Source organism: Panthera uncia, chromosome E1, assembly GCF_023721935.1.
Source record: "Panthera uncia isolate 11264 chromosome E1, Puncia_PCG_1.0, whole genome shotgun sequence".
In the NCBI taxonomy this organism is placed as follows: Eukaryota; Metazoa; Chordata; class Mammalia; order Carnivora; family Felidae; genus Panthera; species Panthera uncia.
In genome coordinates, this window is record NC_064814.1 from 474,625 (window position 1) to 502,135 (window position 27,511).

The window sequence follows — 27,511 nt, forward strand, 5'->3', positions numbered from 1 at the left end:
TCCCTAGGGCTGTCATAAACAGATGGCTCCAGCAAGAAGCTGGCACATTCTCGTGATCTGGGGGGTCTGGGGAGAACCCTTTCCAGGACTCTTCTGGCTCCTGGGTGTGGGTGGCAGTTCTCAGCACCGGCTGGCTTGTGGCCATATGGCTCTGATTTCAGCCTTCTCATCAAGTGGCCATCCTTCGGTCTTTTCGCCCTCCCTTCTCTGCTACAATGCATTGTTACTATTTTTACTTACTTATATTTTCAGTTAAAAGAAAGTCTCTTCCACTTAATTTATATGGTTCCTGTGGGGTGGGCCCCGCCTGCTCGAGGCCGGCGAGGGGCGCGGGTGCCTCCGTGAATCGCCCTTCCCTCCTAGGCGGGTGGCCCTCGGATCTCCTCCAAGCCGGCACCTGTTTCTCCGCCGCCTCGGCCCGCCTCCCTCCGCTCAGGCCCCGCCCCCGACGCGGTCTCCGCCCCCTCGCACGTGACGCACTCGGTGCTCCCTCACCGCCCTGGCCCGGCCCAGGTGGATGCGCTCGGCGCTCCGCGGCTCCCTGGCTGCGCACGCACGCACGGCCGCCCCTCGCTTCCGGCGCGGTGGCCTCCGCCGGACAGACCGGACCCCAGCGCCCGGCCTCCCCGAGGACATGCGGCGCTGAGGAGCGGCGGACCCTTCGCGGCGGCGCCATGAACCTCCTGCCGTGTAACCCTCACGGCAACGGGCTGCTTTACGCCGGCTTCAACCAGGACCACGGTGAGGGCGCCCCTGCGCGCGTCCGGGCCCCGACCCGGCCTCTTCCCGGAGTCCCCGGATCGGGCCGGCCCCTCCCCCACGCGCCTCACCCGGCCAGGTCTCTTCCCGACGACCCCCCCTCCCGCCCCAGCCGGGCCCCTCCCCCCCCCCCCCCCCCCCCCCCCCCTTGACCTGGCCTCCCCTGAAGTCCCCGTCCCACTGGCCCCCTCCCCGAGGCGGCACCCCGGGCGGGGGGGGGGTCGCTCCCCTCCGGACTTCGTGGAGCTCCGGGCGGCGGCCGCACCCACTCGCTCAGGGCCCTGCGGGCTCCCACCGGCTTCGGCTACCCGGGGCTTTTCTCACGGCGCACACTGGGGTCTGCTTCGGAACTCCGCGCTTTTTCCCGCCCTCGTTTAGGGTCTCCACGTAAGCGGTGGTGGCTTGACAACACCTGCTTTCTTGTCCGCTGCGGGCTTGGGCCTCTCGACGATTCTCGCGGCCCAGCGACCCGGTCGGGCTGAGGTCGCCCTCGCCTTTCCGGCCGGATTACCGGGAGCGTGCCCGTGAGCTACCCCCGCGTGTCTTGCCGAGTGGAATCAAAGGACTTGGTTGTCGGGGAAGCCTTGGGGGGGGGGAAACGCGCTTTCCTCCCGGTTTTGACTCCAGCTGAGGCCTCCTGGGTGGTTTAAGTCAGCCCTGCAGCCGCGTCCGGGAAGGCCCGCAGGGTGCGGGCGGGAGGGGCGGGGAGGAACTCGGATCCGAGGGAGCTGCCCCCGCTGCGGAGCCAGGGTTTTGCCTCCGGGAGGAGCCGGGTGACAGCGGCCGCCCGGGGACACACTCCTGAGGGCTTTTGCGTGCCAGCTTCGCAAGTTTTGTCTCTGAGGGGAACCCGAGAAAGTGCCGTAGGCCCCGTTTTTGCGAAACTCGATTTAAGTGGTCGGTGCTGCCTCGCTGCGGCCGGCGCGTGTTTACCTTGCGCCCCCGCCCTGCCCGGCGCTGAGGGTCAGGTCCGACCTGTCCACAGGTGTGGACTGTGGTGTCACAGGTGGGCGGTGGAAGTAGGCCCGAGATGTGTGTGGGAGGAGGGCGAGCTTGCTTGCGGCCTCTGAGCTTGTCGAGGGGTTCTTGGGGGGGGGAGCCGGCTTTGAGCTCGTGGAGGGGTTCTTGGGGGGGAGCCGGCCTCTGAGCTTGTGGAAGGGTTCTTGGGGGGGGGCCGGCCTGTGAGCTTGTGGAGGGGTTCTTGAGGGGGGAGCCGGCCTCGGAGCTTGTGGAGGGGTTCTTTGGTGGGGGGGGAGCTGGTATCTGAGCTCGTGGAGGGTTTTTTTTGCGGGGGGAGCCAGCCTCTGAGCTCATGGAGGGGTTCTTGAGGGGGGAGCTGGCTCTGAGCTCGTGGAGGGGTTCTTGGAGGAGGTGGCAGGTGGATGGTGGGGGCGTGTGTGCTGTGGGCCGAGTTCTAGTTTCCAGCGGGCAGGACTGCGCGGATTGTGGAAGAACGTGTTCCCGAGGAACGAGGCATGAGTTTGTGGTCAGGTGTCGACGTTGGACAGTTATGTGGTCAGGTGTCGGACGTTGGACAGAGTTATGGTCAGGTGTCGGACGCTTTGGGGTTTGATTACCAGACGAGGCCAGGAGGGTTTTAATGGGTTTGGATAACCACCGAGAGCTCTGTACGGAATTAACAGTGATACAACAACTCTTCAAAACCGTCTTCAGTGGAAAGAGTGGTCCTCCAGCAGTGAGGGAGGGGAGAGGTGACTGTAAACACTTGGGCCACGCCTTTCCTGTTTACAGAAGCAAAAAGGCTGGGTGACTTGAGGTCATTTAGTGCAAGAGGATCGTTCTTGCCCACTTGCCTTGCTGTGGGGTGAGGAGTTTGTGTGTTACGTTTCAGTATAGTAATTGAGACTCGTGATACTGACTATTTAAGGAACCAGTGAAGTTTATAGTATTTTTATAAAGATTTCATCAAAGTTTTTTTTTAACGTTTATTTATTTTTGAGAGAGAGATCGCGCGCGCACAAGAGGCAGAAAGAGGGAGACCGAGGATCCTAAGCAGGCTCTGCAGTGAGAGAGCAGAGCCGATGTGGGGCTGGAGCTCACCAACCATGAGATCATAACCGGAGCCAAAAAAGTCACTTAACTAACTCAGCCACCCAAGTGCCCCAAAGATTGTTTTTAAAATACAATTGTGGCTCTTAAAAGGATCTATTTCAGTTGCCTAAAAAATACCCTTGCGTAAACCCAGCTCATTTCATTGTAACAGTTTGTAAGTAAAGTTAGTGTTTTTGAAAAAAATAAAAGCCTTACACTTAAACTTCTGGTTATCTTCGGATTAATTCTCTATGATATAAATTTATGCCAGATAATTGAGTTTATTACATTTTGTTTTTACTTACACTGGTTTTTAACTTTTGCATAGCTTAAAAAAATTTTTTTAATCTATGTTTGTTTTTGAGAGACAGAATGTGAACAGGGGAGGGGCAGAGCGAGAGGGAGACACAGAATCCGAAACAGGCTCCGAACTGTCATCACAGAGCCCGATGGGGGGCTCGAACCTACAAACTGTGAGATCGTGACCTGAGCTGAAGTTGGATGTTTAACCAACTGAGCACCCCCCGCGCCCCTGAGTATTTTTGTTTCAATATCTATCTTTTTAATGTTTATTTATTAATGTTTATTTTATTTTAGAGAGAGAGAGAGAGAGTGAGCAAGCAGGAGAGAAGCAGACACAGAATCCGAAGCAGGCTCCAGGCTCTGAGCTGTCAGCACAGAGCCCAGTGTGGGGCTCGAACCCATGAACTGTGAGATCATGACCTGAGCCGAAGTCAGGCGCTCAACTGACTGAGCCACCCAGGCGCCCCTACGTTTATTTATTTATTTAGAGCGAGAATACCAAGCAGGCTCTGTACTGCCAGTTCAGAGCTTGATGTGGGGCTCGATCTCATGAACTGCGAGATCTTGACCTGAACCAAAATCAAGAGTGGGTCATCCAACTGGTTGAGCCACCCAGGCGCCCCCACGATTTTTTTTAAAGTTTATGCATTTTGAGGGAGGGAGGGAGGGAGGGAGAGAGAGAGAGAGAGAGAGAGTGAGCGAGCGAGCTCAAATACAAATGGGGGAGGGGCAGAAGGAGAGAGAATCCCAAGCAGGCTCTGCGATGTCAGCACAGAGCCGATGTCAACACAGAGCCGTATAAGGGCGGGAACCCAGGGTGGTGACCTTAGCCGAAACTAAGAGTCCAATGCTTAACCGACTGATCCGTACAGTTACCCCTAATTTTCATTAAGCATTTTAAACTCTCATTGCAACTTTTGGCTTGGAAATCATTGTTTGTTTAATTTTCTTACGTGAAATATAGTTGACACACAATGTTACATTCATTTCAGGTGAACCAGAAAACATTTTTAAAAGGGCATTCATGATTTTAAATATTCGAACTTCTAAAGATAATTTGCACTGCGTTCTTCAAGACTCTTCAAGTGTCGAGATGTACATTTCTTTAAGTTGGCTGGCTATTTTTCTCTCTATTCCTTTGGGAAACACAAATGTTTGAGTATGTACCCTTGTCTACAGATAGCACTTGCTTCTCCTGCCTGGACCTAGACCTGAGGCCACAGATTGACTTCCTTGGGCTACTGCACTGTAGTTACAGGAAGTAGGGGTGTGTTTGCATGTGGGCTGTACGTAAGTAGTCTGTGCAGACACACCTCCGAGACATTACAGGTTTGGTCCCAGACCACCGCAGTAGAGGGACTGTTACAATAAAGTGAGTCAGATGAATATTTGATTTCCTAGTGCTTCTAAAAGTTACGTTTACACCATATACGTGTTTACTGTTCAGCGTGCAGTAGCATTATGTCTTAAAAAACCAACGTACATGCCTTAATTCAAAAGTATTTCACTGCTAAAAAATGCTAGCCATCATCTGAGTTTTGGTGATTTACAATCACTGGTCACAGGTCACCATCACAAATATAATAATGGAGAAGTTCAAAATATTGCTAGAATTAGTAGAATGTGAAACCGAGACCTGAGCCAGCAAAGGTTGTGGAAAAATGGTGCTGACAGACTTGCTTGAGGCACGGTCACCACAGATCATGGATTTGTGAGAAGCGTAATGTCTGTGCAGCAAAATGAAACAAGGCGCGCCTGTCTATAGAAGAATGCCTTTCAGGGATCCCGACGCCCTGTTTCTGCACCACTAGAGCTAACCCAAGGGTGTGTGGGGTCACCAGCTGTTGGGCTGATGGTTCCTCTCTGGGAAAGAGGCCTATGAAGACAGCAAGGATGATGCCTGGCCTTCTCCGAGAGGGTTTCCAACTTTTGGTGTTTGTAATACTTTTCCTTCTAACTTTTTACTGAAGTATGCCGTACTTACAGAAAAGTGCATGTGCCCTGTCTTCACCTGATGACTTTCCAAACTGAACCTAGCACCCAGGTTAAGAAACTGAACATACCTGAACATAATTGGACCATTAACGCCTGGCCATCCTTCCAGCCACTTAGATTAGTTTTGTCTCTGTACATCATTCTTGCTGATTTGTTTAAAAACGCTTTTTTTTAACGTTTGTTTATTTTTGGGGGAGAGAGGGGCAGTGCAAGCGGGGAAGGGGCAGAGAGAGAGAGGGAGACACACAATCTGAAGCAGCTCCAGACTCTGAGCTGTCAGCACAGAGCCCGACGCAGGCCTCAAACATGAGTCGGGAGATCATGACCTGAGCCAAAGTCGGATGCTTAAGCGACTAAGCCACCCAAACTCCCCTTATTCCTGACTTTTTTTTATTCAACGTGATGTTTGTGAGATATTTTCCACATTGCTGAGTATCTCTATAGATCATTCTCATTGATGCATAGTGTTTTTGTGTGTGTGAATATATCACAGTTAATTCAGTCCACCATTGAGGGGGGCATTTAGGTAGGTTCCCAGTTTTTGGCTATTAATGGTGTATGATCGCACTGCTGTGAACAGTCGAATGCATGCCTTTGGTGAGCATATGTTGTCATTTCTGCAAGGTATATCCGCCAAGGAGCAGAGTTGACAACTGTAGTACCTGGCGCAAACAGCTTTCCAGAGCGGTTCTGCTGGTTTGCCATCCACCAGGTTGAGAGTTCCCATGCCCTTACACCCACTTGCTACTTGGTGTTTTCTACCATGTTGGCTGTTTTATTGGGGTTAATTGGACCATTAACAACCTGGTGTGTGATTTGGACTCACAGTGACCTTGACAGGATTTTAAGGGTTCAGCTTGTCTACAGGTGGGAGGAGGTCGTGGGAGACCTCAGGCCACCTTCTGGAAGCCCACGCCCCTGCTCCAGTCTGGAGTGTCCACGCTTGCTGGGATTCCCGCTTGCAGCTGTCCTCCGGGAGGCGTGGCCTTTATTGTTCTGTCCTCGCCTCTCCAGGTCTACAGCACTGGAGACGGGTGTGCAGGGTGGGGAGGCCAGCGGTGAGTGTTAGCGAGAGGCAGGTGTTGGAAATGTGCCGTGGCGGCAGCTGGCCGACTTGTCATGGAACCAGGAGTTCAGGCGGAGCTGGCCTTCGGGAAGAAAGCCCTGCAGCAGGAGGTTGGAGGGATTCCGGAGGCTCTTTACCGTGTGAGATGAGAGACTGGAAACGTGCTAGGTTGTGCACGTCGTGCGTGTGCGCACGCGCGTGTGCGCACGGCCCTGAGGAAGATAGTTGTGGCGTGTGCAGACTGCGCCCGTGAGGTCAGAGCATCTGCGGGAGCTCTTAGGAACGGCTGCTCTCTCTGGACCCCTTGCTTGTGCCAGTTCGGTCCCAGTCCCAGGGCGCTTAGCTGGGACCCCTTTGAGATGATTAACCGGCCTTTCTCACACTTCAGGATGCTTTGCGTGTGGGATGGAAAACGGATTCCGGGTCTATAACACTGACCCACTGAAAGAAAAAGAGAAGCAAGGTAAGGAGTGACTGACATTTCCTGGTTTCTCCTGTTTCCTAACCTTCAAAGAATCGGCATTTTCCCTTACCGATGGGGGAGGGGCTGGTTTGGGAGGTAGATAGGAGGTTCTTGGCCCTGCGTCAGCCTGGATGGGGCTGTCCTCTTCTTTCTTCAAGTTGCCACTGGTGCCCAGCTCTGTGGGGCCAGGATCCAGCGGTGATGCACCGGGCGTGGCCCGACGCTGGTTTCTCTGGTGAATGTGAACTTTGGAACTCGCGTGTGTCTGCCCTGTCTTCAGTTCTTGCTGGCTGTCCTGAAGAGCACAGTGTGGTTGAGGCAGGCTGTCTTCACTCGTCCTGCTGAGCGTGAAATTGCAGACAGCTCACACGATGGTTGAATTCAGCACATGGGATGCCCAACTCTTTGTTTTTAAAATTTTTTTTTAAATTTTTTAAAATGTTTATTTTTGAGAGAGAGAGAGACAGAGCGCGAGCAGAGGAGGGGCAGAGAGAGAGGGAGGCACAGAATCCAAAGCAGGCTCCCGGCTCTGAGCTGTCAGCACAGAGCCCGATGTGGGGCTCGAACCCACAACTCGTGAGATCATGACCTGAGCTGAAGTCTGGCACTTAACCGACTGAGCTACCCAGGCGCCCCGATGCCTAACTCTTGCTAAATGACCACTTAGGAAATATTATCTGTAGCAATAAATTATAGTTGCTTCTGTTTACTTATTTCAGTGCCTTAAATTATGTTTTTGTGGAATACAAGTTTTCAGAAGCTTCCATGTGAACTTAAATAGAATCAGGACTTCTGTTGGTAATATTAAGATAATGGTCTTACTATTTGACAGGAAAAAATGTTAATTTTACAGGTAGAGTTTTTTTTCAGTTTTTCTTTCCCCAATGTATTTTTCTTAAGCTTTTGGTGTCTCCTGGTCTTTACTTGCTGGGAGAATCAAACACTGCTGACAGATGAACAGATCTTGGACAAATCATAGAAAATGAGAAACATCCCTTTTTTTCCCTGCAGTTCGGGTTTTGGTTTTCGTTCATTGCAGATGCTAGATTTTTTTGCCGCTAGAACTGTTTCTTATTTGTAAGAGGAAGTTCCTGTATCCTGGTGCTCCACGAGATAGCCCCCCTTCCATTTTCACAACTAGTAACCCAACATCAAGGATTTCCAGAAATCTTTCCGGCAGTGGAATCCCTTTGTCAAGTACAGTCTTTGGACGACTACGCTGCCATGTAAGACAATAAGTGGTGCTTTATTATCTAGGAGTTTATTTTATAAGTGGAGGTCTATGACTTTAATTTATTAGAGAAAGACAGTGTGGCTGGTAGGTAAGGGCTTAGATACCGGACCCTCCTTGTTGAGGTGGAATCTGGCTCTGCCCCCCTTACTAGGCGGCTGTGTGGCCTTGGGCAGGTGCCTCACCTTCTCCTGGCTTCACTTTCTTTGTGTGAAATTAAGGTGGTAACTGTCTACTTTCTAAGGTTATTGTGAAGATCACTGAATTAGAATGCTTAAGATACACAGAGGAGTGCGTCGCACACATATTTATTGCTGTGTAAGCTTGTGCTCATAATTTCTCAGCCCAGCAGTATTGTGCTCTTAGAGAATGAATCTGCGAGAGGTCCAGGCCGGTGATGGGAGTCTCCTGGCAGCCTTCTAAGTCTCTGACTTTTACTTACTTTTGGTTGCTTAGTGAATTAAGACAACTCTCCTTTGTATGGATAAATAGTTACAAAGTACTTTGAAACAGTTTGACTTGCACATCTCAGGATACTTTTTACTTAGAGTGACCCAGAAACTTGGAGTTCAAAGTTTTAAAGTTGAATCATTAGCAGTATATTGACAGCTGTCTCCTAATTGGTGAAACTTTTATAGCAAATTCAGGATTTCTTATAAAAAGGTAGACAGGAACCATCTAAGAGTCTGAGTTCTAGAAGGGTTTGCTGTTGTCGTTCGTGCTGACGGCATGTATCATTCCCTCTTGCTGCTCTGCTGAACTATGGGACAGCTTTTGGATGGTGCATCTTTATTTATTTATTTATTTATTTATTTATTTATTTAAAAAACTTTTTTGGGGCGCCTGGGTGGCTCAGTCGGTTGAGCGTCCGACTTTGGCTCAGGTCATGATCTCACAGTCTGAGTTCGAGCCCCGCGTCGGGCTCCATGCTGACAGCTCAGAGCCTGGAGCCTGTTTCGGATTCTGTGTCTCCCTCTCTCTCTGACCCTGCTCCGTTCATGCTCTTGTCTCTCTCTGTCTCAAAAATAAATAAAACGCTAATAAAAAAAAAATTAAAAAAAAAACTTTTTTAGCGTTTATTTATTAAGAGAGATAGCATGAGCATGGGAGGGGCAGAGAGAGGGGAAGACACAGAATGTGAAGCAGGCTCCAGGTTCCGAGCTGTCAGCACAGAGCCCGATGCAGGGCTTGAACCCATAAACCGCGAGATCATGACCTGAGCCAAAGTCAGACACTTAACTGACTGAGCCACCCAGGTGCCCCTGTTATTTATTTTTAATGTTTGTTTGTTTTGAGAGAGAGAGTGCAAGCATGAGGGAGAGGAAGAGAGAAACCCAAGCAGACTCCATGCTGTCAATGCAGAGCCCGATGTGGGGCTCGAACTCACGAACTGTGAGATTATGACCTGAGCTGAAATCAAGAGTCTGATGCTTCACCAACTGAGCCACCCAGGCTCCCCTTCAAGGTGTATTTTAATGAAGCCACCCCACCCCTGCGCACTTGCCGGTTGGTCTGCTGTTACATTTCTGGCAACTTACAACTCAACAGAAGACAGGCTGGACCTTGTTCCTGTTTTATCTTGGTGGTTTCCTTTCCTCAGTGAGGAGGAAGGAAGCGTGCCTGCATTTTAGTGGCCCCCCCCCCCCCCCGATTGGGGCTGTCAGCTTTACCTCCAGTGTGACTGGCACTGACTAGGTGAGACTGGCCCTGCCCTGTCCCTTCCAGGTGTGCCCACCGCTGGCAGGGACTGGGAGCTTTCCCCTCCCTCCGTCCCTCCCGGGCGTGTGTCGTAGGTGGCGGGTTTGCGGCTCTGCTTCATTCCACGAAGGCCGTGGGGCCCCGGGGAGGGTGTTCATAATAATGCTGTGGGGTCCCAGTGTAGGACTCGGATTCACATCTGAGCGTATGCTAGAAAGAAGGTTCAAGAGTGGTAACTTTGGGTGAAGTATGGTACCCAGTGAGTGATTTATAGAGACACGGAGTGCTAGTGAAAAGTCACCTTCACTGTTCATTTGGAAATACAACTGTCCCGCAATGTGGAAATGATCGGAACCTGTACAGCTCATGCGTAGCGAGCTTGCACAGTCTGCAAGGTGGGCAGAGGGCTCAGAGGATTTCCCGTCTGCAGTGCCACCCGCTGTTCCCTCCCCGTGACCAGTGTTCACACGTGTGATGTTGGCGGCCATAAGTGGGGAAGTAGAGAGGAGACAGAGACCTAGAAAGAACACCACCTGCCTGAGGTGGAGTGCAGGTGAGGGCTGCTTGTGTTTGGGCCCCGTGGGTGGTGGTCAGATGCCTTCCAGTGTCTGGTGCTACGCTGGGGCTGGGGGTACAGTCGTGAATAGGAGTGTGACCCACCAAGTATCTGGAAATAAGAGGTGACCTATTGTGCACAGTTCCCGACGTTACCCAGTCCAGCAGCCTGCCTGACCTGACAGTGGGTTGGGGCCTTAATCCTTGCTTTTGCCTAATGTCACAGAAGTTCACATGGACTTCGTGCTCGTGTGGTCACCCCAGCACGTCCGAGATGAAGGGCCTAGAGGGAAACGGGAGGCACGGGAAGTGGACGGGGGTGAACCGATTACCGTGAGGGGGTGTTAGCAAGTTAGCGTGTAGCTTTGCTGAAGGCGTGGAGAAGCAGACCTTTCCATGACCTTGCTTCATAACCTTAACGGTACAGTTTAAGTTGGTAGGATCTTTTTGTAGGGTAATTTAGCAAAATGTGTTCATTTCACATATTTGACTCATTAATGATACCTAAAGGATTTTATCTGAAGGGGAAAAATTAGAAAAAAGACACCAGATGCTTGTATAGTTAACCCTGAACACCACGGTTAGGGGCGATGACACACACACACCCCACTCCCCCCTATAATCGAAAACTTGTTTGTGACTTTTGACCCCCCAAAAAACTTAACTGATAATAGTCTACTGTTGACCAGGAGCCTTACTGATAACATAAAGTCAATTTAACACATATTTTGTACATTATATGCATCCTGTACTGTATTCATACAGTAAAGCTAGAGAAAAGAAAACGTTAACTGAGAAAATCGTAAGAAGGGCTCAGTCAGTAGAGCACCCAACTCTTGATCTCATGATCATGAGTTTGATCCCCACATTGGCTGTAGACATCACTTAAATAAACAAAACTTAAAAAAAGAAAATCATGAGAGAAAATACATTTACAGTATCTGACTGCATTTATAAAAAAAAAAAAATCTGCATATAAGTGGACCCATGCAGTTCAATCCCATGTTGCTCAGCATCAAGTAGATAGTTCGTCCTTTCTAGGGTTTCTACGAGCCCTTGAACTTTACAAGAGTGAGCTGACGAGCTTAGGAATCATCTTGAAAAGCCATGACTGAGCAGGTAGAAGTTGATCTTGTGTTAACTTCTGACTTTCAGAGGCTCTGATTCCTCACTTGCCCTTTGCTGTGCCCTCACGGTGCCAGGAGCTCCGGTCCTTGCTGACCAGAGTGGAGAGCTGGAGAGAACTGGATGGGCTGGTTGTGTTCTGTAATAGAAACGGTGCAGGGGCGCCTGGGTGGCTCAGTCGGTTGAGCGTCTGACTTCAGCTCAGGTCATGATCTCGCAGTTTGTGAGTGCAGACCCGTGTCGGGCTCTGTGCTAACAGCTCAGAACCTGGAGCCTGCTTCGGATTCCATGTCTCCCTCTCTCTCTCTGTCCCTCCCCCACTAGTGCTCTATCTCTGTTTATCAAAAATAAATAAATGTAAAAAAAAAAAAAAAATGGTCCAGAGTGGGGTTTGCTTCTGTGAGCCCCAGACTCTCAGCAGGTCCCCATCGCCTTCCCTGAGCGAGCGTTGTTCGTCCTCTTCTGTTGTGGAGGAGTTCTGAAAATCTGCTGGCAGTTTCCTCTTCATGTAATTCACAGACATTTTTGAGCATTTGAGACTTCAGTGGAAGAGGTGTTTAAAGTGGTAAACTGCTTTTGTATGAAAGCAATTAGTGTGTTTTCTTAGAGCTTAGACGTCTTGCTGCCCCTTAAAATACGAGTTTAGACCTTTCATACATTTTGGTGCATTGGCTTGTTAGGGTGCTGTGTGCTCCGCACTTAGAGCAGAAGCGTGGCTCATGGGGACTGGCTGCGGAAAGGAGTCCAAAGCCCCCGGCTCGCTCCCTGTCCCCACCAGCCACCCATCTGGTCGCTGACAGCAGTCAGAGATCTCTGTACAGACACATACAGTCAGATATGTAAATGCCGACTGCTACATCTGCACTGTTTACTTGTCTCTTTTTAAATTGTAAGATCCACGTACTAACTTGTTTTTACTATCATTTCAGAATTTCTAGAAGGAGGAGTCGGCCATGTTGAAATGTTGTTTCGCTGCAACTATTTAGCCTTAGTCGGTGGTGGGAAAAAGCCAAAATACCCTCCTAACAAAGGTAAAGTGGTTGTGTGCTTCCTAACCATGCCTCACGTGTAGTGATGTCTGGAACTGTCTAGAACGTCTTTGTGTTTGTGGCTACGTTTGCTCTTCCCTGGTAGCCTATGAAGTATGAAGGACTGGTCGCTAACAAGAAGCATCTAGAAAGAGTGAGTCTTGTCTCCCGCCACTCCCAGGAGAAGTGTGTGACAAGGGTCACTTGTTCTTACCAACAAAAAGCACATGCTTGTTGATTAACGTCGGCTAAATATGTATGGTCGTGCTATGCCTCTGGACCCCATTTTGTTCAGAGCATTCAGCTGTGGGTTGGTATCCTGAATGTTACGAGTTCTTTTTAAAGCAAGGTATAGTAAGGTTATTTTTCCTAAAAGAGCCATTGAGTCACAGAAACATTGATTTTGTTGCCAAAACCACCTTGGCCCTTGGCTCTGGGTTGAAGGGTGTTGGTTTGATGTGTGTGTAAACCTGTGTGTATATGTAAGTCTGTGTGTGTATGTAAACCTGTGTGTGTGTGCACATGTGCGCAAAGAAATGGGAGTGTAAAAGTCTGGCTTTAAAGTTTATTTTTGAGAGAGAGAGACAGAGACAGAGCACAAGTGGGGGGAGGGGCAGAGAGAGAGGGAGACACAGAATCCGAAGCAGGCTCCAGGCTCTGAGCAGTCAGCATAGGTGATGAGAACCTGACCTGAGCCGAAGTCGGACGTCCAACCGACTGAGCCACCCAGGCGCCCTGTGAAATTTTGAGTAAAATTTAAATTTGCTTTTTGTAGAGTGCTGAAGGCATTTTTTAAAAAAAGAACTTGGTCTGTTTAAGCTTTTGTAAGATTAAGAATTTTTTGTCAATAATGTCAAAATTACTTCCTGAATTTACTCTTAATACTTTCATAGTTACACATTAAGACACATGGTGTTAAAACGTGAAGGATGTTTGTGAAACACAGTAAGACAGGACTGGAGCAGACTGGTGGCCACAATGTGACCGGGAGAGTTCTAGCTGAGACCGCACGGTGCTGTTCAGGCAGATCAGGGAGGCTTTTTTTGCTTTTTTGAGTCAGGAGCTTGGAGGACAGAAGAAGAACTTCAGAATTAGTGGATGTACCTTTTGCCGTTGGGAACTATATTAAAAGACAGACATGCAAAATCCTGCACAGAACATTTCAGATTTCCGGCACACCAGGAAGGCAGCTCACAACCCTTGGAGGCCGTGGGGAATTGAACGTCAACTCAGGTCTTTGGATTTTTCTCACTGCTCAGGGCGTTGGGTCTGGTCACTTTCCTTTTGTGAGTGAGAAATCAAGCTGCTGTCCCTAGGCCTTTCTCATGCTGTTTCCAGAAAGTTTGTTTTAACTTTGTTTTATTTATTTATTTTTGATAGAGAGCACAAGCAGGGGAGGGGCAGAGAGAGAGAGAGAGAGAGAGAGAGAGAGAGAGAGAACGAACGAACCCCAAGCAGGCTCTGCACCGTCAGCACAGAGCCCAATGTGGGGCTCAACCCACGAACCTCGAGATCGTGACCTGAGCCGAAATCAAGAGTCAAACAGCCAACTGATGAAGCCGCTGAGGCACCCTGAGAAATCTCTGAAAATAGAGTTCATGTGGATTTGTGACACCCTTGATGTGGCTCATCTTTGGGTTCTGTCTGGTTTGGGCCAGAGGCTTTTTGGTGTTAGGTTGCAGACCAGGGAAAGTTTACTTTTGACCTGCTTTATGAGTTCAAGAGTAGACGTGCCCTTTTTCCAGAAGGCTGTTCTTTCAGTGAGGTGCGTCCATTGACTGAGCTTCTGTCCCACTTAACGTGCTGGTGCTTCGTTGCCCTTTGAGGAGGAGCCCACTGTCAGGATTTGTTAAATGAAGGGATTCACCAATCCAAGATGGTATTTGAAAGGAGTAAGAACAGAAATCTGCTTCAGTTTTGAAGGCTTAGTTTTAACCTCTTCATTAGTGAATAATTTGACGCAAGTTTGGTTGTTCTACGTGTTACCTCTTGATTTGAAATTGAGGTTACTGAGTCCCTCTGGCAAAACTTCCGTGTGAATTCCACCTCCAGGACTCGAGCTGGCCATGGTGTCAGGACCTCGGGGGAGACATTCCTTCCCTTCCACTCTTGGCCACCTGGCCCGTGACCTACTGAGAAAGCTTACTTTCCCTCACCTCACACCCTTCCTAGACAGCTTTGCAAGAGACCGATGGAGGAGATGGAGACTGTCTGTGTACCCCCACCTCTTCCCCGGCACAGGGCTGGCCGCTCTCTGTCTCCTTAGAGGTCTGGACGTGTCCTCGGCCCTGGGGATGCAGACGGCTAGTACATCGTAAAGCACCGCGGTGTGAGAAGAGCAGGCACGGTGGGGTGGGGGTGAGAGAAATCCCTGGCCCTGCTTTTTTATCTGTTCAAACTGAAGCCTTTCTTTTCTTGATTCGGGTGTGTGTCTAGCACGTGAGCAGTAACTGTGGGTGGGCTTGCTTTTGGCTCAGTCCAGTGGAACCGAGGGTGGGGGAGGTTCGCCTGAAAACTAGGCGAGGTTGGCAGAGGAGGTGTGTGTGCGTGTCTGTGCGTGCACGTGCGTGCGTGCGTGCGTGTCTGTGTGCGTACGTGTACACGAGGGCGGGGGAGGGAGATTGGCTGCAGGGGGTGGTGTGGAGCCGGCCGGGTACTGGAAGGGAAGGGGTGGGGTGCGTGAACACCCTGCTACCAGAGACAGCGTGGCGAGTGGTGGAGCGCAGGCGTCCGGCCGTGTGTGACCCGGCACCAGGAGAGCGGCACGTCCACCTGCTCGGAGATGAATGAGGGGGAAGGACCCCTTCAGAGTGCCCTTCCTTTATTGGTGTACCCATAAGTTCTTTCTGAAATTTCAGTGATGATCTGGGATGACCTGAAAAAGAAGACTGTTATTGAAATAGAGTTTTCTACAGAAGTCAAAGCAGTCAAACTGCGGCGAGATCGGTAGGTTTGCTAAGTTTTAAAAGTGGATCAGTTGCTTTCTCTGGAAATGTCTAAAATGCTTCATACTGAAGGAAAAAGTGTGTTTAGGAAAACGTCGTCTTCAGATGTGATGATGGTAGTTCATGACCAAAGGACGTAGGGTTATTTGTATTGCTGCAAAGAAGGTGTGAGTTTTATGGGCTTCCAGGGCTGGCATAGAAGCGGTTTGTCAGTGGACAAGGCCGGCAGCCCCCGGTGGCGCTCAGGCCTTCAGAGACCTGTCCCCGTCCAGCATGTTCCCACTGGGAACCAGGGGGAGCCTGGACTTGCCCCCTTCTGAGTCCAGCTTTTCCAAAGGCTGCCTCAGTAAATGTCCCCTTTGAAGGTAAAGGAAAAGTGGGAGACTCCCCAGTGAGAAGGTGACGTTGATCTTACCTGTTGGAAGTCGCTTCTCTGAGCTGTTGACCTCGTGGCCCTCAGGAGAACAGAGAAGTTCTTACTGGAGTTTCATTAATTTGGATCTTAATGTGGTATGATTCATATCCTCAGTGTGGGAGGGCAGAGGTGCTGAACAAAGTGAATACAATAGCGACTGTCAGACCTGCACTCTTAGGTTTGTGACCTCCAGGAATGTCGGTCTCTAGGTCCCTTTAATAATGCGAATACTGGAGCCAAATAGGGATCTTTCCAACATTTTAAATTGTCAAGACATATCTAAGAGCGTATAGAGAAATGATTTCTGCCCTGTGATTGCTACTTGGTTCTTACTCTGGGTGAAATATTATACAAAAATGTCTTTAAATCTCAGAAAGGTCCGTTGGGCAGCCTGCAGCCAGGTAGGAGGTTCTCGTTCGTCAGCGCCTGCCACACCCCTCGGTGCTCACTGGTGACCTCCAAAGATCACACCTGCAAGGGGTTCTGATTCAAGAGGGATACTTTTGTATGTGGTGTTTGTTCTAAGCTTCAAAATGATAAGAACAGAAGTCACAGAATGCTTGAGTTTCACTTTTGGGAATAGGAATCTTGATTGTTTTTTTCTTTCCAGAATTGTGGTTGTCTTGGACTCCATGATTAAGGTGTTTACATTTACACATAATCCCCATCAGTTGCATGTCTTTGAAACCTGCTATAACCCTAAAGGTAAGAAATTCAGAGTCAGCGATGGGAATTGGCTTCTTCATGTTCCGTCCAGGTGGACGCAGACCTGTGCCTGGTGCCCTGTCCTCCGGCCGGTCTTTATTTGAGTGGCATTGCTCTGGTGAGATGGGTCCTGAGGCACATCAGGCGAACCCTGACGGACACAGGCTCCTCTTTTTTTCCTTCTTCACCCTTTCCCTCGGTCCACTCCACCTCCTCCTGGGAGAGCTCTCCCGGCCACGTGCTCACTCCAGAGACCGGCCTGGTAGGCAGTGCCTCTGAGACCCTCTTGTATCACAGTCATGGGGCAGGGGAGTGGGGGGAGTGGAGGTTGAGGGAGTTTTTCACGGTCATTGTCAGCCATTCAGGAGCTCCTTGGTGGGCCGCGGTTTTGGGGTTTTACTGAGTTCTGAGGGACTTTCTTCCCTCCTTTGTTTTGGAGCAGGGATTACAGGTGACTGACTTTGCTATTCCTTATAGCATCTTAATTTCTTTTTAAAGTTTTTAGTTTTTTTAAATTCTAGCTTTATTGAGGTCTAATATACATAAAACTCATTCATTTTTTTTTAACGTTTATTTATTTTTGAGAGGGGAAGGTGCGGAGGGAGACAGAGAATTGCAAGCAGGCTCCGCGCCATCAGCACAGAGCCTGACATGGGGTTCGATCTCACAAACCAGGGGATCATGACCTGAGACGAAATCAAGAGTCAGGTGCATAACCGACTGAACCACGTGGTCGCCCCTAAAGCTCACTCATTTCAAGTTTATTATTTGGTAATATTTAGTCATTGCAATCACTTGTGTAACTACCACCAGAGTGCAGACAAACCGGTACCGTCACCCAAAAGCTTTTCTTCGGGCGGTCCCCTTGCCCACCTGTCCTTCCAATTGTGCCTTTTCGGATGTGCTTGGTGTCTTACGGTACTTTTTGGATTTCTCCATGTGTTCAGTAGATATGCTTGTTTTCCTTGCTAAGTAACATTCCATAGTGTGGACATACCAGATTGTTTATCCACACCAGTGTTTTGGCTGTTACGGACGGAAGTTGCTGTGAGTATTCACGTACGAGTCTTTGCGTGGAGGTAGAGTTTTATTTCTCTTGGCTAAATACTGAAGAGCACTGTGGCGGGGTCCCGCTGTAGTTACGGTCTGGCTGTGTCTTCTGGTGTCCCCATTGGTGATCCAGGAGAGCTCCAGCTGGAGCAGGCCTTGCCTCGGCACGTGTCTGTGTCCCTCTTTGTAACCTGGGGCTGGTAATAGTGTCTCCCGCGGTGTCCTCTACATTTCTCTGAGGACGGTGATGTGGCTTATCGCCATTCTGGTATCTTTTATGAGGGGTCTTCACGTCCTTTCCTCATCTTCTGAGTTGTAGTTCTCTGTACGTTCTAGATAAGGCTCTTTGTTACCACTTCTGCAGATAACTTCAGTATGTCTGTGGTTTTGTGCAAAACAAAGGTTTTCATTTACGTGTTCTTCTAGGAACTTTAGATCTTAAGTTGCATCTTTAATCCATTTTTTTGTGTATGGCATGAGGCACAGGCCCAGATTTGTATTTTGCGATGTGAATATCCAGTTTCTAGTGCCATTTGTTAAGAAGACTTTTTTTTTGTTACTCACGTAAGTGTAAGATTTTTCTGGATTCTTTATTCTGTTCCAGTGGTATGTCTTTAAGCCAGTACCATACTGCTTTGATTTCTGCAGCTCTAAAATAATTCTTAAAATTAGGTAGTGTAAGTCTTCCGATTTTGTTCTTGTTTTACAAGAAAATTTGGCTACTCTTTGGCCTTGCTGTTCCTTATAACTTTCAGTATCACCTTTCTTCAGGAAGCCTGCAGAGGCTGTAATTGTGACCACGCGACCCTGCAGGGGGACGTAGGTTGTGGCTGTGACCGCAGTAGATCAGATCAGGCTCTCTCCGTCTGTCAGACCTTTGGTTTTCTTTTACAACGTGTTGCAGTGTCTCATACAGGCACTGTTAAACTTATCCCCAAGTTTTTTGGTTGTTTTACGCAATCGTTAATGGAGTTTTTAGATTTCACAGTTTTGTATTGTCAGTAGCTGGCACCACGGAAGACAGACATTTGACAGAGTTTATTCAAGAACAAGTTCAGCAGATGTTTCCAGTTAAGAGGCGGCCTCACAGGAGTTAGCTTTGTCTTCTGATACTCTTTACAGTGAAAAGATTTTGTGATTCTGATATAAATGGAAACCCATAGAGAAGTCTTACTGTTTTTTCTTGAGAGCTACAGGGCAGAGAGCAAGTTTTATTTGGGGAAAGTGGTGGCTTTTAGAGTCATGAGTCCCTGATGGGTTTTCTCCGTCTCCGATCAGGCCTCTGCGTCCTGTGCCCCAACAGTAACAACTCCCTCCTGGCCTTCCCGGGCACCCACACGGGCCACGTGCAGCTCGTGGATCTGGCCAGCACCGAGAAGCCACCCGTGGACATTCCTGCCCACGAGGGCGTCCTGAGCTGCATTGCTCTCAACCTGCAGGGAACAAGAATTGCAACCGCATCTGAGAAAGTAAGCGTGTGTCCTGTCCCTTCCTTGACGGAGCCGAGTGCCTGCCGCAGCGGCCCTGGCACTCCGGGGACTTGACTTGGGGCCCCGCAGAAAACTGGCCCTTCCCTGTGGGTTCTCGGCCACCTTCTCTCAGGAATCACGTTGCAGTTGAAAAGCCTTTTACTTGGTGAAGCCTCCTCTGTTTGGCAGCAGTTAGCGTTAGTTTTTCCAGCTGGCCACGGGCGTCCCGGTGAGAATGGCATCTCTAGGCACAGAACTGACCGCTCCAGGAGCAGGTTAGCCTGGCTGCGGCAGTCTCTTAGGCATCTGCCAGGGCGGGAGATGCAGGGGGTTAGTGGAGGGCTGGTGCCCAGGGGGCTGGCTCCTACCCGGTGCTCTCTGGCTGGACAGCTATCAACGAATTCTCCAGCAGGACAGAGGGAGCCGGTTGAGTTTTACATGTGGGGGGGTTTGGGAAGGGCTTGTATGGGCTGATGGGTTTGTGAGTATGATACTCGTCTCAAAAAACTAAAAAGTGGTGAATGACAATAAAACGCTTCGCTGTTTTTCAAAGGGGACCCTTATAAGAATATTTGATACTTCATCAGGGCATTTGATCCAGGAACTGCGAAGAGGATCCCAAGCAGCTAATATTTATTGGTAAGAAGGCCCATCACTGCCCGGGGTCGACCTCATCGATACGGGGCCTGTGTGGCTGAGGGAGTCAGGACTAAAGCCCATCACTGCTCCGGCTTCTCTCTAGGATAAGCTGTGGTCTTTTAAGGCAAACACTGGAGCCCTTGTTAGCTCCCCTGTAGTCACTTGGGCGCCCTGTGGTGTTGGTGGCACTGCGGTGGCAGTCCCCCGCGTGGGTGGTTCTTTCTTTGCATTTGTGGCCTTGGCAGGTGCTGAGCAGCATTCGGGTTTGTGAGATAAACATGGACTTCTTACATGAACTCAGGGCGTGTGTCCATGCAGCCCCTCAGTGGCGGGCCCTCCTGTCTGCTCTCACGGCCCTTCTAGCCCGGCGGGCGGGGGGGGGGGGGGGGGGGGGCAGGGCAGGGCAGGGCAGGGCCTCAGGGTGGGTTTACGGGAAGCCCCTTCCCCTCCCTGGCACCCAAAGAGGGGCCCTGCTGTGGCACGCTGGGTGGTCCCACGGACAGCACCGGGGCGGGGGTGGCGGGTGGGGGTGCTGGTGCTTCACATCGCTCTCCGGAATTCATTCCGGAAGGCTCAAGGCACCGGCTCGCGTGCTGTGGCGCTGTGGTTGGGGCCGGGCTCCGCTGCATCCACACGAAACCAGAGCTTCATCTGATTCCTCTGCAGCATCAACTTCAATCCTGACGCGTCCCTCATCTGCGTGTCCAGTGACCACGGCACAGTGCACATTTTTGCTGCCGAAGATCCAAAAAGGAATAAACAGTCCAGGTAGGTTTCCCAGAGCTGAAAGGACTGGTCCCTCCCTCAGGCACATTCGGAACGAAGCCCCGATCCACCACCCACCTGACGCCCAGAGAGTCAGTGCGGGCCACGTGCACACGGGTACAGCAGAGGGCTGTAAGTGCATTTTTCTGGAGGATTTTCTTTTCTCTGGCTGGCTTTATTGTGAGAATACAGTAATACACACAACGTACAAATCGTGTTAATTGACTGACTTGTTATCGGTAAGGCTTCTGGTCGCCAGTAGGCTCTGAGTTAAATTTTGTGGGAGTCAGAAGTTATACCCGGGATTCTGACTGCTGGGGGCTGGTGTCCCTAACCCGCTCACTGTTCAAGCGTCCGCAGTACCTGATGCTAAAAGGGACATCGCTGCTTGCTTGTCTTTAGGTGCTTAGTGTGTGACCAGGATCCAGTCACCTTTCCCGTGGTTTAGAACTCGGACCTGAGCCCTGGCGGCTATTGTCACGTTCAGCAAATCCGTTTAGTGGCCGCAGACACCTGCACCTTCTGGTGCTGATGGTTTCCGGGTGTATCTTAAGCCGTTGGGAAGCGCTTATTAGCTTTTTCATGCGAGAAGTAAAACTAAAAGGAAAAGTAGAATTTAAAGTATCTGGGTTCGGGCTGTGTGGGAGCCATGTTTCACCTTCGTCATGGAAACATAACTGCCTTTTCTCTCCTCCCTTTTCTGTGTCCCCTCACCTCCTAGTCTGGCCTCAGCCAGTTTCCTCCCAAAGTACTTCAGTTCCAAGTGGAGTTTTTCCAAGTTTCAGGTTCCCTCAGGCTCTCCGTGCATCTGTGCCTTTGGAACAGAGCCAAATGCTGTCATCGGTAAGTGGTCCTTGGCGCTGGCCGGCCCATGCTCGCTCTCCTGGGGCGCAGGGGTCCCACTCAGGGTCTGCACAGCTGTGTAGGGGGACACCAGCCCCCTGCCCTCTAGGGTTTCCCAGGAAGATGTGGGGGCAAGGTTTTCCCTCTCCGCACGTAAGTGGGAAACACAAACCACCCTAGAGCAGGTTGGGTTCCTGGCCACGTGTGTGCTCAGCCGGGAACGAGGTCCCTTGTCGCCCACAGTCACCCTGAGCGGCTGCTCAGAGCAGGGCCGTTCACAGTTCCTCTCAGTGAGGTCTGTTTGCTTTGAACTTTGAGGGAAGAAACACACGAGTAAAACGGTCTCCTTCTGTCTCAGCGATTTGTGCAGACGGCAGCTACTACAAATTCCTATTCAACCCCAAGGGGGAGTGCATCCGGGACGTCTACGCGCAGTTTCTAGAAATGACCGATGACAAGCTGTGACTCTCCGTCAGGAGTGCAATCAACAGCCACGGCCGACCGCCGCCAAAGCGCTGAGTGTGCCCTTCAGACTCCCGGGGCTGGTGCCGGCGGCAGGACTGCCCGGGGACCTTGGTCCTGAAGCCATTCTGTGGTTGTCTGTTTTCCTGAGCAGGGCTTCCCATTTCCAGTATTAAAGAAGGAATAATCATCGAGGCAGCGTAGACACTCACGTGGCTGTGAGCAGCCCGGGCCCGGCTGCTGGCCTGTTTCCTTTAGTTCAGCTGTGATGCTTTCGTGCTTCCGCCGCGCCCCCCGCCTCTTCCCCCCGTGCACCTGGGGGCTCCGTACACACATAGGGACTGGGTTGAGAAAACGGTGGACAAATCGAAATTTGTTTTGGCAACAGATTCCATCATTTTTACTGAGTCTGTAGTGGGGAAATGAGCAACTGTGTAAATGTTAGTTCTTACATTACAACCAGATTTTTCAATAGAATAATAATACCAGCAGCTTGCCTTAGAAAAGGAGAAGGGGATTCCTTCTCCTGTCTGAACACGAAGAGACACAGCCGTGTTGGAGAACACAGGGTGGGCATCTCCCTGTGAGCCCGCGTCCTGGTCTCCGTGCCTGTCGTGAGCCTGTGGCGTGGCTGTGCGCGTGCTTGTGCCCGCGTCCCTGTCTTTCTCTCGGGATGGAGGCAGGAGCAGCACACTCTGTGTGCCCTGCGGTCTCCTGAGTGTCCCTCTTGTGTGTCGGGAGCAGTAACGTGTAGACTTTCAGAATCAGTCCCCGAGAAAAGCGTCACGGAATCCGGAGGAGGTGGAGGGAAGCGTTGGGCATCTGGGCAAAGCAGGCCTCGTCTGGGCAGGAGCAGGAGACCCTGGCCGTCGCCTCGGGTCGGTCGGCCGTTGGGGAGAGTAGCAGTACACTAACGGGAAGGAAAGGCACGCGGTACCGTTTTCTAACGTGGTAACTAACACAGGTTATGGGCTCTACGTTGTTAGTACTCCCAGAAGTATGTATTTAATTTGCTGAAATTCCCTTTCAAGAAACCTAACTTCACGGTTTTGATTTCAGGTAGCAAACGTCTGCGGGAGCAGCTCTCTGTTCTGCCTGTTCTTTTACTGTCATGTAATCAACTAACTTTGTATGTGGGTTTCAGTGTAAAGTATGCATGTTATACTTTTGTGTGTATTTAATCATGAAATTTAATTTTGCACTTATTTGTAATGTTTCTTTTAAATAAAAGTGACTAATTTTGTCGTACTCTGTATCCGTCAAGGGAAAAGAACTGTATGTTACCAACCCAGAACCATAGTTTTAGAATCGGTCTCCGCTGCCTGTCGCGGGGCGGCCCTGGGTGTGAGTTCCCGCCTGGGGAGCAGAGGGGAAGGGAGGTGTTCATTAGCGGTTTTTATCGTCTGGTAGGCAAGCTGAGCCCACCGTGGCGGTGGTGAGCAGGACTTCCTCTCGGGAAGCGCCCGCGTCCCGTCGGGTGCCTGGTCACTGTGGTGTTGACTCATCTGACGCTCGAGCCCGAACCTTGCGTGGGGGCGAGGGACGCGTCCTGCACACTAGCACAATTACTGGTTTGCGTTTTTCCTAGACACAGTCACTCTAGTGTATCCAACTGTACCTGCCACGGTGCACGGAGACAGCTCCCGAGCTGGGGGGAGGCAGCGTAGAGGCCGTACCCCAGACAACCCAGGAATGTTCTGGCATGCCGTGTTAGGGTCCAGTGTGAGATCACAGTCCTGGCTCTGCCACTCCGGGTATGACCTTGCCTCCTCCATGCGGTGACACGATAGGGACGTTTGGGCCACGTGTGAGGGAGCCCTTGCCAAGGGGGCACCGGAGTTGCAGCCACAGGGCCAGGCTATCCTGCAAGGGGCCCTGGTGTGCCTCCTGGAGTTACCCCTTGGGAGGGTGAAGGCCCCACTTACCTGGGAAATGCCCTGGAAGGCCGAGGCAGCCAGGCGCTGTCCACCCGCCCAGGCCCGTGCTTGTGGCCAATTCACCCCCTGTGGAGGCTTGGGAGGAGCAGTGTCCCCAGCACAAGCGAGCGGTCAGGTGGACCTTCTGTGGGCTCACGAAGAAGAGCAAATGGCCGTCGTCGTGAAGCTCTGCGTAGAGAGAGCGGGATTCTGTAGGCCGGGGCTACCCCCACCTCCTTCCTTGGCTGAGTCCTGTTGGCCCTTCAGCGTGAGTGTCAGAGGGACACACACACAAAAGTCCTCCCTCCGGGGGCCTCCAGAAGCCCCCACTGGGGGGCCAGGCTGGATAGCTAGTGGTTGGTTGGTCACCAAGTGTCCAGGTCGACACCGAGGGGACAGTTCGTTCCCTCCGTGCCATGGGCTCCTAGCGCCTCAGGTGGGGAGAGTCGCCTCAGCGCCCTGCGACCGCCCCCCTCTGCAGGCTCGGCCATCGTGTTAGGGTGTGGCGTCCTCAGGAGCCCTTGAGTTCCCTGGGCCTGCAGGGTGGCACTGGATACCTGGGGCCCCCTCCCCTTCTCGCCGCCACACGTCACCAGCCCTCTGTGGCTCCTGTGACCGGACGTCGTTCAGGTGCCAGACACGGTTTCCCAAGATTTGGCCCCCGACCTCTCCTCGGTTCTTTCTGTGACGGGCATCGCATTGATGACAGACTTTGGGAACTTGGGCCAAAATTTTGGTCCTCAAAATGGATCAGAAAATGCTTACGATCAAACCAATGATAAAATAGGAGAGAACGGTCGGGGGAGCCTGAAGCTGAAGCGGGAGTGCCCCGGGGTGCCAGCTGCAGAGGCCGCTCTTGGAAAGTGCCCACCTTCTATGGTGAAGTTCATAGTTGTCAGCATCAAAACGACTGTCCTTCGCTTGCCTGAAGACTTAGGCTTACCGGCCTTGTTTGCGATTATAAACGTTCTGGAAACACATCCTCGTGCACACGTTTGCACACCTCTCCGCCTACGTTTGCCACTGTCCCTGCCGTGCTTTTGTCGCTGGCTGTGCCCGGCACTGGCCGCCTCACCTTCACCAGGACTGGGCTCCGGGCACCACCTTGTTCATCTTCAGTGGAGAAGAGAGGTCTCCGGTCTCCGGGCAGGCTGAACGTTTTGGACACCTTGCTGGCCACCTGAGAGTATTTTGGTAAATTGCTTATTTGTCTTTGCCTGTTTCTCCACTGGTGTATTTTGTCTTTTTTGTTTGTAAGGACTTTTTCAGTAACTACCGCTTGTCGCTTTTTCTACTTGGTGTTCAGTTCGAGGAGTTTTTGCTTAGCTGTCTCCACGTCTTGAATGTTTACGTAGGTCTCTCTTTTCGCTTTATGGTTTCTGGCGTTGGCTCGTGATTAAAACAAAGCGCTTTTCGTTGGGTGCTTCCACGGATTTTGTTTTCGCAGTTCACGCTCACTGAAAGTGACGTCAAAGCTTGTAACGAGGTGAGGGTCTGGTCTTCCCGCACCGCAGACACTTAGGTGTCGCCCACACCCACAGGGCGACCCTGGTCCTGGCTGACACCACTGCCCTGGTACCTCATTTGGCTTAGCCTTTTAGCACTCTTCAAAGTGTTCCGGTTCGAAAGAAGAATGATGCAGTTGCCCTGTTTAATGCCATTTATCAATTGATCTATTTATCCGCTGACTTAGAATACTACTTTATGGAGAACAAAGTCTGGTTATGTGGCTCTGCTGATCTTAAGCTTTTTTTCTTCCAAGTGGGCTTTAAAGTATCCGGAATAATAGCTTAAAATAAAAATATTTTTGTGGAATTACAAAGATACAAAAATGATTCTCAAGGGCTAAGGGACAGAACGTGTCCTGTCAGGATTTAATCGGCATTTTCTCCCCGACCCCAGTGTGCTCGTATCTCTCAAGTGGTACCATGAATGTGCAGTCGTTCATATTTGCTTATTTGCAGATGATGTTAAGCTATTCAGCTTGTGTGGGAAGCAGCTCTGAGTTTTTCTTGTGTCCTTCCTGTGTTCTGTTTGGTTTTAAAATAATTCTTTACAAAATTACAACTTGGAAAACTGATGTTTCTACACTGTGGTTTTTCTATTTATCATGCATGGGGCCTGTTGAACTTTCTGACTGTAAATTTATGGCTTTCATCAAACTGGTGAAAATTTCAGCCATTATTTCCTCAAATTAATTCTTACTTATCATTGACACTATCACTGCCCATCCCGCTTTCAAGCCTGTCACCGTGTCTTTTTCATTTCAGATGTATTTGTCAGTTCTCAAATTAGTTTCTGATTCATAGGAAACCTTTGTTTGCTCATCTGAGCATTTTTTTAAAAGTTTATTTATTTTGACAGAGAGCAAACGGGGGAGGCGCAGAAAGAGAGGGAGACAGGGACTCCCAAGCAGGCCCCACACTGTCAGCCCAGAGATGGGGCTCGATCTCACGAAGCACAAGAAACCGTGAGTTGAACTGAGCCGAAACCAGGAGTCAGACGCTTAACCAACTGAGCCACCCCGGCGCCCCTTGAGCATTTTTTTACATCCTTGTGCATACCTATTGTGCATATGTTGACATCTTTGGTGATTCTAACGTCTGCTTTTTTTTTTTTTTTTTTAATCCTGAGTAGGAGTCACATTGACACGTCTTATGTGTGTCTAGCACTTTTTGGTTGTGTCTGAGGCACTGCAACTGGTACCCTGTAGATACTATGTATTGTTAGGTTTCTCTGAGGAACACAGATCCTTTTTTTGTTTTAAGCACTTAATCATGCAGAAACCGTACGGCAGGCTCAGTGCCCCCGGGGGCAGGTGGCAGGTGGCAGGGCCCTGAGGCGCTCACCTCGGGTGGGTGTGCAGTTTTGTCAAGTGGTTTTCTGCATCTGTTCCAGTGATCAACGTGAATCTCATTGATCTCTGAATGTTCAAGATCATGATCCTGAGATAAACCGCACGTGACTGTTAGTTACTGTGTAGTTACTGCTGAATTCAGCTTGTTTGTATTTGAAGATTAGTTGTCTGTATAGGAGATACTTGGCTGTAACTTAATTTTCTCGCACCGTCCTTGCCACGTTTTGGGATTGTGGATTTCAGGTTAGTAATTTTGTGGTTTGGGCATTAATTTTAAAACCATTTGCTTTATGCCACAGCCGCCAAAACATACACCGGATTCCAACCAAAGCGAAAGCGGTCCTGAGGGGCGGGGGCGATAGCCTTGAGGTGGGATGATTTTAAAGCTCTGTCCAAGAGCCTGCCAGACCCCTGCCACGCCATATTCACAAGTCGATCCCGGCCAGCCGCGGAAGTGCCCAGCGTCCGTGTGAGGTCTTCATGGTGGTGAGTTTCAGTCCTCTGGGGTGTGTGAGCCAATGAGGACGGATTATCTCAGAGCCTCCCGAGGGCAGATGGAGATGATGACAGTCCGGATACCATGGCAGATGGTGTCTTGGTGACCTTCAAAGCAGACAAGTGGCTACAGAGAACCACAGCATTTCCTACCTGTCCAGATACCTCCAAGAGGGGCCAGTGCGTCCAGCTGTCAGCTTTGATGCTGACGATGGCCTGTTCTTTCAGTGGCTGGGATACACCCAGAAGACTGCTCTGTTCTGGGAGCTCGCTACCATTAGATGGTCTAGGCCATCTTATCCTGTAAGCAGAAACGAGGTGCCAGTGAGACTAACTCATTTATTTGAATATAAGAAAGTACAAGACTTCTGTTCTCAAAATTAAGACCAGAAATGAGTTGCTTGTCTAATTCTCAGAATTGTCTGCTTTTACCCCATGTTAAAATAACTTTCTCATTGAACATCATGCCGTCTTTTGAAAGTCAGTGCACGTGTCCCAGAGACACTATTCAAAGTTCTCTGCAAGCGGCCCTCGGAGACGCAGGCACCTTTGGCCGGAGTCAGCCGGAAGCGCTATCGCCTCACGGAGACCACTTCGTCACACCCCACAAAACGGTGGACACCGTGATTCGAGAGGACATCAGACAGCCCCACAGTCTGCTTTGGGGGGTGGTGG

The 27,511-nt window shown here is 50.5% G+C and overlaps 1 protein-coding gene across 4 annotated transcripts; it reads left to right on the plus strand.

The window, feature by feature from the left end:
• The first annotated feature begins 529 nt into the window (after nucleotides 1–529).
• On the plus strand, nucleotides 530–22,816 carry WDR45B (WD repeat domain 45B). Of its 4 annotated transcripts, none has more exons than XM_049635409.1 (10): nucleotides 535–741; nucleotides 6,564–6,638; nucleotides 12,177–12,278; nucleotides 15,134–15,221; nucleotides 16,246–16,340; nucleotides 18,669–18,859; nucleotides 19,413–19,498; nucleotides 20,165–20,266; nucleotides 20,985–21,106; nucleotides 21,465–22,816. In XM_049635409.1, exons 1-10 carry the CDS (start codon nucleotides 675–677, stop codon nucleotides 21,569–21,571), a joined length of 1,035 nt encoding a protein of 344 aa, XP_049491366.1. In that variant the 5' UTR covers nucleotides 535–674; the 3' UTR covers nucleotides 21,572–22,816. The 4 variants fall into 4 exon arrangements, with proteins under 4 accessions (XP_049491370.1, XP_049491366.1, XP_049491368.1 ...); XM_049635411.1 differs by having other exon boundaries at nucleotides 675–741; nucleotides 3,409–6,638; XM_049635412.1 differs by lacking the exon at nucleotides 535–741 and adding an exon at nucleotides 926–1,146.
• Nucleotides 22,817–27,511: the final 4,695 nt, after the last annotated feature.